Here is a 19170-nt window from a genome sequence, read left to right on the forward strand (position 1 = left end):
TGTAAAATCTCCTAAGGGTACAGAATTACATTGATATGCATCATAGAGGTGTAATCTTAACAAAGTGTGATGAGTTAGAGTGAGGAGCAAAGAAGTTTCCAACAGATAAACTTGAAAAATAGATTTAAATTTAAGCTGTAATGTTGAGTACTTTGTCATCTCTTTTACCTTCTACTAAAGTTTAATATAATAGTTTTATATGCAGAGTAACTTATGAATTGTTGTCAAGGTTAGAGGCCTGACTCGTGCCTATCTACGGTTACAGATCGACCACCTGTATCCACTACACTACACAGTTTTCTTCAGAAGGAAATGCATTACATAACATATAAGACACATTCATTATTTATTTAAAGCATTGAGCTTATAATTTTTTTCTTGGTCGTGTGAATCACAATTAGTTAAACACAAGTTTAGAATATTAATAACCTGTGATACTTAGAAATAGGCCATTTAGCTCAAGTAGTCAAGTTTGGTGCTTATCCTGCATACAGGCAGACCTCTGAATCTGATTTGCCCAGCCTGTAACCATATGCTATTATTTCCTTTACTTAATCTATTCTTAAATGATGACATGGTTTCTGTTTCACTCGTTAATTTGAGAACCATGTCATGTTTGCTAAAATGTTTGTCCATTCAAGTATCTAATGTTATCCTCGACCTCTGAACGACCTGTTACACCTTCAATTTTATTATCATCTACAAATTGGACACCACTTCCTCTCGTCATAGGCCCAAATCATTGAAGAGCACAATTGCTAGAAATCATCCCCCAATGAACCCTGCTGAGCACCAGTACCCACTCCCAATCTTTGAGAAACTGATCTTGACATCTCTTTCTTCCCCTAACCAGTTTGGTCCCTTAATACTTTAACTCCTAATTGAGACCAATTGTTTTCTATACATTAATTTGTCAAAGGCTTTCTAAGCATCCACTAAATATTGCATTACTGTATTTCACCATCCATAACATCTGCCACCATCTCGCAGAGCTCTTGCTAGGCTTGCTCAAGCTCCACTATCCTTTCTGAAATTCATGTTGACTACTTTAAATTATTTTCTCTTTGGTTAAGTATTTGGTAATTGCATCTTTAGTTAATGATTCAAGTTTTCTTTCTGCCACAGATGTTAAATTAATTGACCCATTGTCGCCTGGGTTAACTTTCTTTGGAAAAAGGATACCATATTACATTGGTCACTTTCCTCTTCTCCCCAGGCCATAACAGCCTCCATGCTGTGTTGTTATGCCATTTTCCATCAACTGTTTTGCTGTTGGATAGGACCTTTATAAAATGAAATAATCTGATGCTGAGGCTGATTAAGAAGGAGGTAGTAATAAGTAGCTCTGAATAAACCTTTTCTACAACACCTTTAGCTAAATAAAAAGGATGTATAGATGAAAGAGGAAGTATATATGCTTTAAATGATCAAGATTTACAAAGTACCTGCCAATTTTCGTCCTCAAGCAACCTTGTAATAAGACCTTGTGTTTTATTTTCTGTGTTACGTCCAGTAATGAGTTTCTTTACAAGCCCGTCGGCAGGAATGTTTAATTTAGTCATTGCTGAGGAGCAACAATACCTCTGAGCTGTTGATTACAAAATCACTTTTGTTCATAAATTTACTGTCAAACCAGTAAGACCTTACTTTAGGATCATTTTTGCAGCAAGGGAAATGGAAGGGGAAAGTAGGTTACAGCAAAAAGAATTCTTAAAATTTCAGTCGCCATCTCATCCAGAATCCAATGTATCACTTAGATGAAGCCACTTCAACTTTAATAATCTTTAAGTCTGATGAATAAAAAGATTATTCTTTTTATGTTGCCATGGTGAACAAACTTTAAGGCATAACAATGCACTTTTGTGCATTTTCACTTTCCCTTTCTTCTCACTGTCTTGCCTGATAATTTAAAGTATGTGTCACATCTTAGAACCATAGAATAGAATGAATCCATTCAACCCATTGATTTTTGTCAATGTGTTCCAGTAGCACTTAAGTTCGGTAGTCCCATTTCCCTACTCTTTCCTCATACGCCCACATTTTTTTTTCTCAAGCACTTATCCAACTTGCTTTTGAAGGTGACAATTGAACCAATTTCCAGCACACTATATCAGGAAGGAGCAGGGGCATATTGTTTGTGCACTTGATAGCTTACATTTTGTGGATTGCCATCTGATGACAAATACTAAAGAGCAAGTGTCGTATTAAAGAAATAAATTTCATAGCTCTTTAAGGTCCCCATATGTTATGTTTTACTCAGTGTTACCTCTTCTACTGTTGTGGCCCTTTACATGCTGCTTTCCTGGTCTTAATTAGGTTAGGTTAGTTGTCAAGGGTAACACTGGAATTTTTCTTATATCAACATTGGAATGTAAGAGGAAGTTTTGAATTAGATTCACCAGGTCACTCATTCATCTTATCAACTAAGCATTTGAAGACCAGTTGTGACAGACACCAAAGAACAATTTGTTTCTTTTTGAGAAACAATTTGTACTTTCATTGTTTCCTTACCAGGCCACATTTGTCTTAACTACTTGTTTAACTTTTTTAGTTATTATACCACAGGAGTATTGCTTTCCTTCCCCATGGCCATTATGCAACTTCTTGCCCTGTCATTGCAAATCCCATCAATCCTAATTAGTTTTCTCTTACTTAGAGCCAGATCCAAGCTGGTAGCAATATGGTTTTGTTAGCAGACTAGCAATCCAGGGACTTGGCGTAATTATCTAGAAACGTTAATTAAAATCCCACCAGAACAGGTGGGAAATTTAAATGTGATTAATTTGGAATTAAACTGTTTGTATCAGTAGTATCACTTTAGTAGCAATAATGGTGATCATGAAACTTTTGGATCATTGTAAAAGCCCATCTGAATTACTAACATCCTTTCGGGATGGGAATACGATCTGGCCTGTATGTAATCCCCATAACTGCCTTTTGAAATAGCTTAGAAGACACTGGGTTGTATAAAACCACAGTAAAGAATTATAAGAATAAAATTGGATAGACCCCCCCCCCCCCCCCCCTCCCCATCATCGACCTAGGTACTGCATACAACAAAGGCACACCCATTACAGTCAGCCCTTCAAAATCCTTCTCACTAATATCAAAGCTTCTGTGCCACATTAGGGAAAGCTATTCAGTATTAACCAAGCAACATAATCAAGCTTACAGGTAATGTCTCTAACTTCTCCATCATCATCACTGGTTGTGTCCTGTCCCATATCCATCAGACGTGGTGGTACTGTGGTATACGGGGTCCAGAGTGAATGGCTGTGGGACTTACCAAGATTGATTCTGGAACCCATGGCATCGGTTCATGAAGGGTCAAGAAAGCCTTTTGCTGGTTATTACCATGCTGCTCAGTACTCCTCACATGTTGAACATCACTTGGAAGAGAAACTGAAGGGCGTAACTGAACGTACTATGGATGGGTGCTCACAGTGACTTGGGTACACTACCAGTTCAACAAGCTGAATTCTGTAGAACATGTCTGTCAGACTGGCCTTTTGGCAGATGGTGAAAGGCATGAAGGCATTAGTGAGACTTTGTGAGACATTAGCAGAATTATATTGTACCAGAACCTGTAACTTAATGGCCTGGCATATCGCTTACTCTAACATTATCATCCACTAGTGGAACAGTTCTAGTCCAATGAGAAGTGTAGAAGAATCTGCCAAAAACACACAAGGTGAAGCAACAATACAGGACTACATGGATGCTGTGCAATGGAAGCAATAGAAGACAGGCAGAGCTAAATGAGCATAGCCAGTCAATAAGATCAAAGTTTTGCAGGTTAGCCACATTGAGTCATGACTATGGTTGACAATTAAACAACTGACCAAAACAGGAGACTCATAATACCCATCTTCAGTGATGTGAGTTCACAGTACATCAGTGCAAAAAACAGTGATGAAACACATGATGAACAATAGGACCCAGGGAAACACCACGGAGTAAAGATAGCTTCCTGTACATGTTCCCCCAGTTCCTTAAGGTAGCATGTCAGATAGACAGAGTGGTTAAGAAGGCATTTGGAAACTATCTGTATTAGCCAAGGCATAAAGGTCAAGAGCAGGGAGGTTATACTGGAACTATTTAAAACATTGATTAAGCCTCACCTAGCGTATTGTGTACAGTTCTAGAATCCACATTATAGGAGGGATGTGACTGAAATGGAGAGGATGCAGAGGAGTTTTACCAGGATATTACCTGGGCTGGAGAGTTTTAATTATGAAGGGAGTTTGATGGGCTTGTTTTCTTGGAGTAGAGGAGACTAATAGGGACATAATTGCACTATATAAAATTATGAGGGCCATAAACAGGGTAGGAGGAAACGTCTCACTTTGGTAGAGGGGTCAGTGACTGGAGGCATAGATTTAATGTCACGTGTAGGATGTTTAGAGGAGACGTGAGGAAAAAAACATCCAGGGAATGGTGGGAATCTTGAACTTAGTGCCTGTAAAGGTGCTGGAGGCAGAAATCATCATAGCATTTAAGAATTATTTAGAGGTGCATACAGGGCTATGGGCCAATTGCTGAAAAATGGAATGAAAAGAGTTAGGTGATTATTTTTGACCCACGTAGACTCAATTTGCTAGAGGGCCTTTTTCTGTGCTGTAGATCTCTATGACTCTATTTGCAACCATCTTCAGCTGGAAATACCTTGTGGATGATCCATCCGTGTATTCTCTTGAGTTCTTCAATATCAGATGGTAGTCTTCAGCCAACCTAGTTCATTTTGGTCTTTATTAAGAACCTGTTGAGCACGTTGGATGCAGAAACTTTATGGATATCCCAGTATAGTATTGAAGATCTGTGCTCCTGAGCTAGCCAGGTCCCAATACAAGCTGTTCCATCCAACGACACTGGTGTCTCCCAGTGGTGTGGAAAATTGCCCAGCTATGTCAAATCAACAAAAAACAGGATAAATCTGAGGCAGCCAACTCTGCTCCATTTGAGGTGCTGAAATGTCAATAAAATAGTGACAGCATGGTTGGCAATGCTATCAGTTGATATTTACTCACCAGCAATTGGCTCATTGAATTTCACTTTGTGTTGTAACAGGATTGTTTAACTCCACGCCTCATTGTAACCTTTGTCCAAATGTGAATAAATGAGCTGAGATAAGAGTGACTTCCCTTGATATCATTGCAGTATTCCAGACAGTGTGGCAACAAGGAAGATTGAAGACATTGGAAACTGGTGGGAAAAGGCTAGAGTCTCACTTAGTACAAAGGATAATGGTTGTGGTTATTGAAGGCTAATGATCCAAGTCTTGGGACATCCTTGCAGGAAGTCCACTGGATAGTGTCCTAGTCTCAACCATCTTCAGTTGCTTCATCAATTAGCAGCTGTTCAACTGACAGGAATCTTCCAGTAAGTGGTTGAAGGAGCTGACTCACCATCACCTTCTCAAGGGCAAATAGGAGGCAATAAATTTTGGCCTTGTCTGCAGTGACTATCCTGTGAATGAAAAATCAGCACACTTATGACATAATAGAACTTTTAACAATTAAGTAGCACAGCTGTTGATTCTGAAAAAGTATCCAGTCAAATTTTGAAGAAATGAATGAAGGCTAAATAAAAAACCGAAATTACTGAAGGAACTCAGCATGTCTGGCAGCATCTGTGGAAAGAAAGGAAAGTAAATGTTTTGAGTCCAGTGACCTTCCTTCAGAAATTATAGTAGCTAGGAAAAGATGATATATATGTCGATGGAGAGTGGGGACAGAAGGATTAAGTTGATAGATGGAGTGAGAGCACCGAGAGAAAAAATCGTTAGGCAGACGAAAGGTTGGTAGATAGTAAACCAGGGAAGAAAAGTTGATTACAATGAATTGGTGAAAATGGTAGACTGTGTTGAAAGCAGCCAATGTTCTGACAGAGCCTGAGAGTTGGGGATGAGTCGGTAATTTTGAAGGAGGTATTCAGGCTCTAAAATTATTGAACTCAATATTGAGCCTGAAGGCTGCAGGCTCCCCAACCAGAAGGCGAAATTCTGTTCTCCCAACCTCGCTGGAGCACAGCAACTAACTTGAGGCAGAAATGTTGGCCAGAAAATACTGGAGAAACTCAGCAGGTCTAGCAGCATTTATGGAGAGAGAAACAGAGTTAATGTTTCAAGTCCAAAGCATCTTTTTTTCAGAACTCAGTATTGTGTTCCTTTATAGGACCGGAAAATTATCAAAAGATAAATTGGATGTTGTGTAGCCAGTCGTATTAATGTTATGGGAAAATAATTTATCCATTGTTGCTTAAGTGAAACAGTAATGCAATTATAAAATTTCAGATGCTTCCAATAAAACTTCCCTTTTATTAACATGTTGTTTTGTAGGCTAAAGATCTTCAGAAAGAAGGAAATGCATTTTCACTAATTGGAAGTTCCGGGAAAGTTTTAGGAATGGTAGGTCTGTTGTATGTTCTACATGTACAGTGTAAATGGTTCTAAAAGTCTTTTTTGTGCACTCTATTTCAGTTAAGTTGAACCAAAATATTGCAGGTAGATTAAAACTTACAAGCAATCATCTTGATAATTCTTTGATAGGAAGGGCATTTTGATGAACAGAAGCATTCATATATAAAGACAAAAAAAAAATGCTCAGCAGGCCAGAAAACGTCCACAGTGAGAACAAACAATTAACATTTCAGATGTCAACACTTTATCAGAACCACATGTTGCAACAAAAACAAAAATAGCTGGAGAACCTCAGCAGGTCTGGCAGTATCTGAAGAAGTATCACTTGACCGAAATGCTATCTCTGCTTTTCTCTCCACAGATGCTGCCAGAACTGCACAGCTTTTCCAGTAATTTCAATTTTTGTTTCAGATTTTGAGCACCTGCAGTTCTTTGTGTTGCAACAATGACTTAATTTCAAAAGTACTTGCTTAACTATAGAATACTTTGGTTCATTCTCAGTTTGTGAAGGGTATAGCATCAATTCTTTCTCAACAGAAAATACAACACCTTTCCAATATTCCTGAATTATCAATCACGGGTAGAATTGCAATAAAAGTGATCACAAAACTATAAATGCTAATGTACAGATTAGCCACTTCAGTCGTTAATCTAGTTAATGGATTTATTATAATTGTATATCTTTGCTTATGCTAGGCTCTCAAAAGCTGTGAGAAAAGCACTAAACCCATTTATGTGTCCGTGGGTCACAGGATTAGCCTGGACACTGCCTTACGTCTGACTCATTCCTGTTGCAAATACAGAGTACCAGAACCAATTAGGCAGGTATGAATTTGTTTTTACAAAAATTACTGTCTTCTGAATCGTAACAGTAACTTTATATTATCATTGAGATAGTAAATTTTGCAAAAAGAATAAATTGCAGCTATATATCTAATTGTCGAGTTGAAACATTTCAAAGCATATTATGTCATAAATTATTTATGAAATGCAGTGATTTGTTACATTAGCCATTGTGACATTTATTCTAAACCATGAACCTTCTTTCAAATGGCAAAGAAGTGAACAATATATTCATTTATTTATATGGTATTGGTCAAGGGAGGTATATTGGCCAGAACAATGGAAGAACCATACAAAACAGGCTCAGGTTTGTCTTCTCATTCAAAGAATGTCACCTTTGATAATACAACACTCCCTTATTCCACGAGAGTGTCATTCTATTTCACATTTATTTTAATGTGTTATGAGCTCAAACCTTGATTTGAGGTTTGAAACCAGATCGTTTTACCCCTAAGATGAGAATATTACTAACTGAATAAACACAGTCGACCAAAGAGCCTTCTTGATTGACTGTGGCATGTCAATCTTATGTAGACCTGAGCGAGTGCACTGCAATATTACTGAGGGGAGAAATGAGTCTTTTCCCACTTAACATAGTATGATTAATACTTCATTTTCTCTATAACAACATGTTGCTTCTTAGATCTATATACTGTATTTTAGATAATGGATTTTTATTTTTAAATGTTGAATGATTTCCATCTTAGAAGTAAAATATTGACTTTCAAAATTTGAATTTCATAACATACTAAATTTGTTAACTTACTCCACACTTCATTACAAATTCATGGTTTAATGAAAGAATGTCAGACAATCTTGTCTCTGAAATTATGCATGGTACATTAGTGTAGAAATTCTTAAGTCAGTTTGTTTGCCATTCTTTTCTGTATCATTTTATCAGATGCAGTAAGCTATTTATTTTAAATTAGCTAATGACTCCTTAATAATAGCGATGAATTTCAACTGTATACTTTAAATATTTGTACATTAGTGTCTCTTTGAGAGGTTTTGTATATAAAACTGTCGTAAGAAAACAAAAATAATTGCATTCACCATCTCTCAAACCCAGAAACTCCCTTTTTCTTCAGGCCAAACATCTCTGACTGTGGTGACACAGTAACACTTAATTTCTACACAACACACAATTTCCCATTGGCAATATTGCTGTACCAACTAAAATAAACAAACAATTTGTGAGGGGGCAGCAATTATGATTGAATAACACATGCAATATATATTGGAGAAAGAGCTAAAGTTAGCTACCCAGGTACGCAATTCAACTGTTCAGAATTAACTTCTGCTTCTCACATTTGATTAACATATAAATAAAATGACAGTCTTGTTCATTGCATACTGCAATGCTTAGATATTCTCTGATGTGATAACATGTTGATGTTTGTTATTTTATTTCACTAGCAATCTACTTTCCACCCTACCGTAACATTTCTCAATGTACTAATATTTTAAAATTTCATACTGTTTGCATGGATTATTTATTATACATATGTTTCTTATTAATTCAGAACATATTATGATTTGAGACATAATTCTAAGACTTGTACGTATCTGTAACTCTCTTGAACAATATTTAAGAAGCAAAATTTCCAAAAAGTAGATTTTGAAGGTGTAAATTATTTTTCATTGTTTTATGTGAATTAATAAAGGTAATGCAAATAGATACCAATTTTAAGTCATATGAAATGCTGTAACAGAAGACTTTATCAAAACCTATTCATTTTATTCAGCCTACCATCTTTTTTACTCAAATCAAAATACCCACAGCTATCGTATTTTCAAGACTGCAACAGAAGATTCACAGAAAAGCAAGTACCACAATCACTGGAAAGGTAGCAAGTGGATAATTTTACAGGAATCGAGGATTTCAACCACTGTAGAGGCAGACATAATAAAAGGGAGAAAAAATAGTCCAGAGGTTTTACAATGTGTATCCGGTGTTCCCTCTAAGTAGTGTGGCTGCTCCGAGTCTGGGAGGCACACACAGATAGAAAGAAGATTAGAGGGAACACTGGTGTGTACAAGACTCCATTCTGATCTAACATATCATAAAGGAGGAAGTATTGCGAGACTTGTTAATGGGAAATGAAACGTAGCAGAAAAGAGAGTAAGGACTGGATTTTTGCACAGACTCCAGAGAATGGAAAATTTGTGAGGTGAAAACCAGATGTGGAAACCCCACTCTGTCCTTTTTTTTTGCTGGCAGGGGAATGGGGCAAAGTGTGAGGGCCTATTGAAATTATTGCCTTAACCCATAATATGGGAATCAGATGCTTAAAACACTTTTGAAGTGCAGAAAAGTTCATTTTAAATATCAGGATCTAAATCTTTATTTAAGTCCCTGTTTATTCTAACATGAAAAGATACGTTAAGTTGTCAGTTTTAAAAGAAAGCCTCTGCTCAGCTAATTTATTTGACAGATATCCAGTGTAGATTAGAAAAACAAAACGTTACTATCTATTCCTGCACTTTCATTATATTCTTTGTTGATGTTTCCTGTTACTGCAGCTGAGGTCATTGTGAATGTTTGACCATGTTTCAAAAGCTAAGCACCAACTCAGTAAGGGTATGCTGACTTCACATTTTGATTGACGCTTTAAAAGGAATATTAAAGGATTAGCTGTTTTGATTTGGTTGCTGAATAGAACTTTTTTAACATATGACAGTTTGAACACTTGGGATTCAAAATGAGTTCAGGTATAAACGTTTTTCAGTATCAATGCTGCATGAATGAGAACTCGTGTGAGAAGTTTAATTTTGTTTCAACTCTACATGGTTCCTAAGGTCCATCTATGGTGGATCCAGAGTGAGTGGCAATGGAGGAGCCATGGAATGGGGATGGGTGAGTTGTGAGGGAACTGGAGAGAGTGACATCTTCGATAACAACTGAAACCAAGTGCCAGAGAAATGAAGTGGACCTTTTTAAATAAATAATCTGCGTAAATGATTTGAAAGAAGAATGGTTACGAAATTTGCTGGTGATTCAAAGACAGGTAGGGATGTTATTTGTGATGAAGGGTATGCAAAGGATTTAGAGCGAGTGGCCAAAAAATTTATTACTAGTGTATATTGTAGGAACATGAAGACTTGTCTATTTTGAAAGGAAGGATAGAAAAGCAGTGTATTCTTAAGTAGGGAAAGATTTGCAAAATTCTGTGGTGCAGAGGAATCTGGGTATCAGGTACAGGAAGCACAAAATTTAGTCTGCAGATGCAGCAATTAATTTAGAAGCCAAAAGAATTGTTGGTGTTTATTGCCAGGAGAGTGGAATAAAGGAGCATGAAAATTCTACTACAGCTGTATCTTCTGTTGGTGAGATGTCATCAACTGCATGCAGTTTTTGACTCATTCTTTGAGATAGGTTACAATAGTATTCGAAGCAGTTTGGCAAAGACGGACATGGCTCATTACTGGGATGAGGGGCTTATCTTGTTTGAAAAGGGAGTTTGGGACACTTTGAGTGAAAGGTGATCTCAGTAAAATATGTAAAAGTTTGAGGGATCTTGATATGGTGGATGCAGAGAGGACTTTTCTCCTTACATCTTGAGAGCGTTGTTTAAAAACAAAAGACCTATTTAGGATGAGATGACAAGAGCTTTTTTTTTTCCCTTAAAGGGTCATTGATTTGTGGAATTCTCTGTTGCAGAGCACATTGGAGGCTGAATCCTCAAATATTTTTAAGGCTGAGTTAGATCGTTCTTGATTGACAGAGGAGTCTAAGGATATCGGAAATTGAGGCCACAATCAGAGCAGCCATGATATTATGACATGGAAGAGCAGGCTTTGAAGGGCTGAATGGCCTACTCCTGTACCTCATTCGTACATTCTTGTTCATTTAACATGTCATTTTCAGGTCAGAGTTTAACAGGATATTTTCAGGTCAGAAGGTTGAAACTTGTAGGATACCACAATGATCAGTACTTGGATTTCAGCTAACTAGTCTATATCAATTTTTAGATGAGGGTAACAATTAAGATAGAAGGAGAAATATTTAAAAGGGTCACAAGGATCAGCTTTTTCTCACAGAGAGTGGTTCAGTTATGGAAAGAACTGCCAGAGAAATTGGTAGATGCAGGGACAGTTACAACATTTAGAATACCTTTGAATATGTACATGAATTGGAAAGATTTAGAATGCAGGCTAGTAGGACTAGTTCAGTTCAGGAAACTTGGTCGGCATGAACTGGTTGGACCAAAGCGTCTGTTTCCATGTCGTACAACTCTATAAAAGTTAGCTCAGCAAGTAAACTGTCGGGAGACTATAACAGGGTTGCAAGTGATACCTACAAGTTGAGTGAGTGGGAATATATATGGTGGGTGGAATACAATGCAAAGAAATGTTAAGTTATCCACAAAGAAGAATGGATTGTTTTCTAAGAGAGAACTAGTGGAAAACGTTTTAATCGTGGCACCTTGACATTTTTGTACACAAGTTGCAGAAAGTTAACACCCAAGGAATTAGAAAAGGAAATGCCCCGTTAAGTTTTACTACATGGGGGTTCACATATAAGAAGCCTTATTCCGCTCCCTTCTGTCACCACTCCTGAAATACTGTGTGCAGTTTTCATCTCCTGTGGAATTATACTTGCCTTAGAAAGCATTCAATGAAAGTTCGCTAAATTGATTCGGATGATGAGATTGTACTATGAAAAATAGTTGAATAAATAATGCCTAAAGTTGATTGAATAAATAACACAGCAGGCCAGGCAGCATCCAAGGAGCAGGAGACTCAACGTTTTGGGCACATACCCTTCATCAGGAATGAGGCTTGTGGGCTGGGAGGCTGAGAGATAAATGGGGAGGGGTGGGGCTGGGGGGGAAAGTAGCTGAGAATGCAATGGGTAGATGAAGCTCGGGGAGAAGATGATAGGTCAGAGAGGAGGGTGGAACAGATAGATAGAAAAGTTGATGGACAGGTCAGGAGGGTGGTGCTGAGTTGGAGGCTTGGGACTGGGATAAGGTCGGGGGAGGGGAAATGAGGAAATTGGTGAAATCCATGTTAATCCCGTGGGGTTGCAGGGTCCCAAGGCGGACTATGAGGCGTTCTTCCTCCAGGCGTCAGGTGGTAATCGGTTTGGCACTGGCGGAGGCCCAGGACCTGGATGTCCTTGGTGGAGTAGGAGGGGGAGTTGAAGTATTTAGCCACAGGGCGGTGGGGTTGGTTGGTGCAGGTGTCCCAAAGATGTTCTCTGTAGCAATCCTCAAGTTGGCATCCTGTCTCCCTGAGGTAGAGGAGACCACATTGGGTGCAAAGGATACAGTAGATGATAGTTGTGGAGGTACAGGTAAATTTCTGTTGGGATGTGGAAGGATCCTTTGGGGCCTTAGAGAGAGGTGAGGGAGGAGGTGTGGATGCAGGTTTTGCACTTCCTGCGGTGGCAGGGGAAGGTGCCGGGTGTGGTGTAGGCTGGTGGGGGGCATGGACCTGACAAGGAGTCGGGGAGGGAATGGTTTCTCGGAACACTGATAGGGGTGGGGATAGAAATATATCTCTGGTGGTGGATTCTGTTTGTAGGTGGCGGAAGTGGGGGAGGTTGGTGGGGTGGAAGGACAGGACGGTTCTGTCCTTGTTGCTTTGGGAGGGGTGGGGCTCAAGGGCGGAGGTGCACGAAATGGAGGAGATGCGCTGGAGGTCATCGTCGACCACGTGGGAGGGGAAATTGCAGTCCTTGAAAAAGGACCGCAGTCTCCAACCTCATCGTCCACGAACCCGCTCCTACCGAAGATTCACAAAACTCACGTCCACGGTCGACCCATTGTCTCAGTCTGCTCCTGTCCCACTGAACTCATCTCTGTATACCTTGACACCGTCCTGTCCCCCTTAGTCCAGGAACTCCACACTTATGTTTGGGACACCAGCCACACCCTTCACCACCTCCAAGACTTTTATTACCCCGGCTCCCTATGCCTTATCTTCACCATGGACATCCAGTCCCTGTATACACCCATCCGCCACGACAAAGGTCTCCAAGCCCTCCGTTTCTTCCTCTCATGCCGTCCCAACCAGTACCCTTCCACCAATACCCTCATCTGCCTGGCTGAACTGGTCCTCACCTTTAACAATTTCTCCTCACAATCTTCCCACTTCCTCCAAACCAGTGGGGTAGCCATGGGCACCCACATGAGTCCCAGCTATGCCTGTCTCTTTGTCAGGTACATGGAACAGCCCATCTTTCGCAGCAACGCTGGCACTATCCCCCACCTTTTCCTCCACTACATCGATGACTGTATCAGCGCTACCTCGTGCTCTCACGTGGAGGTTGATCAATTCATCAATTTTACTAACACCTTTCACCCTGACCTCACATTCACCTGGACCATCTCGGACACCACTCTCCCCTTTCTGGACCTCTCCATCTCCAGCAATCGACTAACCACAGACATCTACTACAAACCCACAGACCCTTTTCCATCCATCCATTCCACCCTCCTCTCTGACCTATCACCTTCTTCCCCCATCTTCATCCACCTATCGCACTCTCAGCTACCTTCCCCCAGCCCCACCCCCTCCCATTTATCTCTCAGTCTCTTGGCCCACCAGCTTCATTCCTGATGAAGGGCTTATGCCTGGAACATCGATTCTCCTGCTCCTGAGATGCTGCCTGACCTGTGCTTTTCCAGCACCACACTCTCGACTCTGATCTCCAGCATCTTCAATCCTCAGTTTCTCCTGAATAAATAACACCTAGATTCCCTGAAGTTTAGATGAAAGAGAGGTGATCTCATTGAAGCATACAAAATTCTTGAGGGGATTAACAGAACTTTTTTATTCCCCAGTTTGGGACTCTGGATCTAGGAACTGAAGGGAAAAGCTATTTGAGAGATGAGGACATTTTTTTTCATTCAGGTGTTGGTGAACTTTCAGAATTCTTTAACTCTGATCACACAGATGCTCTGTGTTGAGCATATTCAATCCAGAGATTGCCATACTTTTGGTATCAAGGCGATTTGGGAATCTTAAATAGCAGTGGAAAATCAATCGTGATCTCGTTAAATGGAAGAACTGGCTCAAAGGACAGAATGGTCTATTCCTGCTAGTATTTCTTATCTTATACTCTTAAGCAGCTAGTCAAGGTATTGAAAGATAATTAGAAAGCAAAGAGAAAAATATGAAAAAATAGAGTATGAACCAGTATAATAAGCAAACTAATGTCATAGGATCCAATGCCCCTGTACTGGCTGGGATGCTGAACACTTGGGGCGTAGCAATACTTCTAGTCCTCCTTGCTATTAATTCGCCCCTCACTCACGATTGACCTCAGCATCCCTACTCCAAACCTCCTGGCTACACTTGAGCAGAAAATTAGCAGCAACTTTGGCACAGTGAACTAATCATCCTCCTGTTACTGTAAGAGTTGATGATGTTAGAATATGAAGCATGTCATGCTGCCAGGGGCCATTTTCTGCCCTGGTAGGATAAAATGTCACTGCATCCCCCACTGTGTAGGCAGGAATACAACTAGAAATCAGTGCACGAAAATAGGCTAAACCAATACTTGGCTCAAATGCCTTTCTGTTGTGTTTCTTTTGTGCAGGGGGCTCCTTTGAGCTGGGCTAAAAGCAAATGCCATTTTTCATGTGAATTTAACAGCTGCTATTGTATAATGAACTTTGTTTTCTGAGCTAAACTGAGAATCTGTTTCTATCAAAGTGAGAAGCATTAAGTCGCTGCCTGGCGCTCCTTACATCACATGCTGATATTTAGTAATTGAGTAATAAATTATTTTTAGACAACATGTCTCTGCTGTATAACTTCAGCACTGCTGTTCACTTGATCTACAGTTACTGTCTAGAATACGACAAAGAAAGAACAGAGCCAAAATTAACAGGATCAGGAGCAGTTTTGTTCAATATATGCAAAATCTACTTCTGGCAATGAATGCTAGAGATACATTTTTTGTAATCATTACCAAAAGATACTTCTGAGTATGAAACAACAGCGAAACTTTACTTTTGATATATAAAATGAGGTCAATTTGATGAAGTTGGTGTTGCTGGCTAAACCAGTACTTTTTGACCACTCCTAATTGCCCTGCAGAAAGTGGTAAAGAGCTGCTTTCTTGAGCCGTTGTGGTCCATGAGGTGTAGGAGCAGCCACAATACTGTTAGGGAGTTCCAGGATTTTGACCCAAAACAACAAAGGAACAGTGATGTAGTAGGCAAAAGTGAGGACTGCAGATGCTGGAGATCAGAGTCAAGATTAGAGTGGTGCTGGAAAAGCACTGCATTCCTGATGAAGGGCTTTTGCCCGAAACATCAATCTTCCTGCTCCTCAGACGCTGCCTGACCTGCTGTTCTTTTCCAGCAGCACTCTAATCTTAACAGTGATGTAGTTCCAAGTCAGGATAGCTTGTGGCTTGGAAGGAAAATGTCAGGTGGTGATGATCCAGTGTGTCTGCATAAGTAGTGTGGGTCGCAGGTTTGCAAAGTTTTAGCAGCCTTAGTGTGTTACTGGATAGCACAGAATAGCTAAGGAATGTATAATAACATGCGTGGTTGTTTCAAGATGAGAAATACTTTTGTCTTACACTTCGGTTTTACCTGAACATGTAAGTGGCAGAAACATAAAATTCAGAGCAGAAGGTCAAGAGCTGTTATAATGAGCATTTCAAATAACTTACCGTATACTATTAAGTATAAATTTTGCACCTCTGTTTTGGAACAAAGTAAGATTCATCTTACCATGCTGGTGTTGGGAATCTTGCCTTTGGAAATGAAATTTACTACTTTAAAGTCACAGTAAGTTTAGAGCAGCAAATTAGCTGATTGGATTTAACAGTGGTGTACTGTGATTTTTAAATCACAACACATTCTCCCAAATTCAGTCCAGGTTCTACTTCCAATTTAAAATTAGAACAGCAAAACAGGATAGATACCAGGAAAAGGATATCCAAAATCAACAAAAAGAAGCGTGGACTGAAATCAAAGAGAATGTTGAATTAATGAACAATAGGTGAAGGGGAACATCCATTCAAGATTAAATTAAAAAATCTGCTGTGCTCTAACTTGGCTGCTGCAGTTGGAATTACATTTTTCCCAGTTCTTTTCTGAACCACTGTGGTTTCCTATGCAAGAGGCAAATACAGAGGGAGTAAACGAACTCAATTTATCACGGGCAAGGAAGGAGTAGAAGATTATTCTGGGAAGACTAGACTAAGGGGGAAGTGGCAATGGCAGGGTGGGAGCATGGGCTTGTGTGACTATGGACTAGTGGAGCCAGTTTACCTGTTTCTGTGCTGTAAATTCTATGTAATTCAGTGTAAAATTAGGGAAAAGGTTCCCCAAAGCAACACTTTACTGTTTTTCATTCCGTGGAATGTATCTGCTCTTGGTGCAAATCAAAACATCCAGCAGGACCAAGATGATTTCACAGCATTAGTGGGAGCAAAGTCTGCAGTTAGGGAGAGTAACCCTTATGAAAGGAATAAAGCAAAGAATTATGAATGGTGGAAATCTAGAATAAAAATAGAAATTACTGGAGAAACCCAGCAGGTCTGACAGCATCTTTGGAGAGAAAGCAGAATTAACATTTCAAGTTCCATGACCTTTCTTCAAAACTTGAGTTTATGAAAGGAGCCCTGCTCAATACGTGGCTGTCAAAGTTGAAAAGAAATGGCTGACTGAGCTACAAGAGAACAAAAAGAAAATGTATTTGTGTGTGCCAACCAATGTGAGGGTGAAAATGTTGATGGATAGAAGGTTTGTATTGTTTGCTGTCTTCTGCTGTGAGACCTATGGATTCTTTCGATGGAATTGCATCTTCAGGTTGGTGAACTAAGAATAACATTTAATGTGAAATTACTGGATGAAGATTGGAAGATGTTTCGGGAGGCTCAGAACGGCCTGTTCTTCTAAATAATTAAATAGTGCATTATGGCCAAATTTGGTCCCTGTGGAGAACAATATGCATCCTTTCGACAGTCAGCCTTTGAAAAGTGATGAGTTAACATAGAAGTAATCAGATTGAAAAATGCCCGTCTTTCTAAAACAGCCATCAGTGTAATGAGTGCAGTTTTTGGTTAAAAGGAGCAGATTTATCTACAGGAACATATTGATGCAGTGTGTTGTCAGCATAATCAAAATAAAGAATTACCTAAAAAATAAAGGTGTAATGCTTTATAAAGAAATATTTTTACAGTGCTGCAGCAGGTTGAGTACCTTGTGCTATTCTGCTGCTTTGGGAATTCAGATGAGTATGCTGCCTTTGTTGTTATTTTGTATAAGAAAACACTATTAGCTGTACATATTGTGCCTGCGGTAATATTTTGAATGGTTCCAGCACATTTCCTGTTTCAGTGTCTCCGTCTGTTTAACAGACACAACTGTTTCTAGCCCTGTGCATGAAAACTCCACACTTAAGTTCCTTCCATTAATAGTTAGAATAGTTTGATATCAACTCCTACCTTAAAATTAATTTTTATTGTTTTATACATTTATTGGAAAGATAATTTCAAACTGGACAGTCTCCATTCCTGATTACTGCCATCATCAGCTACCCTGGACAGCTTCTAGGCTATATGGTACAGATCTCAGGATCTTGGCTCTTATTGGTCATGATAAATTATAAATGGCAACGTAGGTGGTATATTTTCTAGACTTTATAAAAGTATTGGTTTTGCTTGTAATTGAACAGAAGGGGAAGTGGAGGTTTCAGTGTGGAAATAGAAAACAATCATTATTTGACATTCAAAGGTCCTAATTTCCAATGTACTTGTGACAACAGAAATTAGCTCTTTGACATTATTAGTAATGTGAAGTATGTTTAAAAAATATGTAGTTTAATAAAAACACGAGTTCCTTTGCGCAAATTTGATGATTCACTCAGAGAGTGTTGACACAACACCTCCAGAGCTTTTAGAGATGTCACCAAAGTAATGATGAGGCGGATCAGAAGTCTCCTGAGACTCTGCTTCAGTACTCCATCAGTATTCCTCCCATTTGGATGGTCCATTAAGACTGTCTTTCAGTGAATCACAAATATTGATGACAGTACTGCCAGCATGACTTTAGCCTTGCACATAATATGGCTTAATTGGGGGGGGGGGGGAGCGGTTGATTTTACCAAGCGATCAAGTTGTAGGAACGTGCACCAACGTGCCAGGATTTGACACTCAAATCATCAAGGCAGAGTCTGTTCTTTGTCCTCAACCCAAACAGATAGGTGAGGCCTAGGTCAGTTCTCAAGTGAACTGCCTTTTCAGTTATGAAAGAATTCATTTGTTTCACCCAAGTAAATTAAAGTGGCTATATTTCTTTGCCGAACTGCAAATAAAATCACCTTAGCACTGTGCTTCAGTGGTTCAGCAAAAATGTCCCGGAAAACTTCTGTCGCTTGAAAACTTCTGTCGCTACAATTCATTCTTAGTATAAAAGAAAACTGGACTTTATTATTGGCCACATTTGCCAATGTCTGAGTGATGAGCGGTTGAATGCATTGAAAGATCGAGCTAAAGTGTAGTAATTTTCCTGTCTTCATGCTGAAGTAGGTATAAATACTTACGGGAGTAAAAATATAATCAACAGATGAATAGTTTTAGGAAAATAAACGAGGTATAAGTAGGAAAAATATGAGTGCCTATTGAATGGTGTGCACCACAACACCTCTATTAAACAGAAGTAGGGTAAATACAATGTTATTTAAATGTGACAAATTGATTATAAATTTTAAGAATTGAACCAAATAGAATGTACAATGGTATTTAAAAACAAAAGTAAGTTTCACCCTCACCACCTGAGCATTAAAACTGATGGAGAAGATGACTGACTTCATCTGATTTTAGTGGGATAGAAATTGATGGATTCAACGTTGATTAAGGTGAAAGTTGCTCCCACTGTAAACATGCAAGAAATCACATGGTGATGGTTTGTTCTGGCTATTCACAATTCTAACAGGTT

At 39.2% G+C, this 19170-nt stretch overlaps 1 protein-coding gene across 5 annotated transcripts in view; it reads left to right on the forward strand.

Annotated features, from left to right (window-relative positions):
- LOC140464073 (endonuclease V-like) overlaps window positions 1–19170 on the forward strand; it is a 113167-nt gene that overhangs the window by 33782 nt on the left and 60215 nt on the right. For 4 of the 5 annotated variants that reach the window (XM_072558750.1, XM_072558751.1, XM_072558752.1 and 1 more), the window contains exons 6-7: window positions 6338–6406; window positions 7115–7243. In XM_072558750.1, coding sequence (XP_072414851.1) covers window positions 6338–6406; window positions 7115–7243 — 198 coding nt within the window. The remainder of the gene's footprint in view (window positions 1–6337; window positions 6407–7114; window positions 7244–19170) is intronic. The other variant, XM_072558754.1, reaches the window with a different exon arrangement.

Source organism: Chiloscyllium punctatum, chromosome 39 (genome assembly GCF_047496795.1).
Source record: "Chiloscyllium punctatum isolate Juve2018m chromosome 39, sChiPun1.3, whole genome shotgun sequence".
In the NCBI taxonomy this organism is placed as follows: Eukaryota; Metazoa; Chordata; class Chondrichthyes; order Orectolobiformes; family Hemiscylliidae; genus Chiloscyllium; species Chiloscyllium punctatum.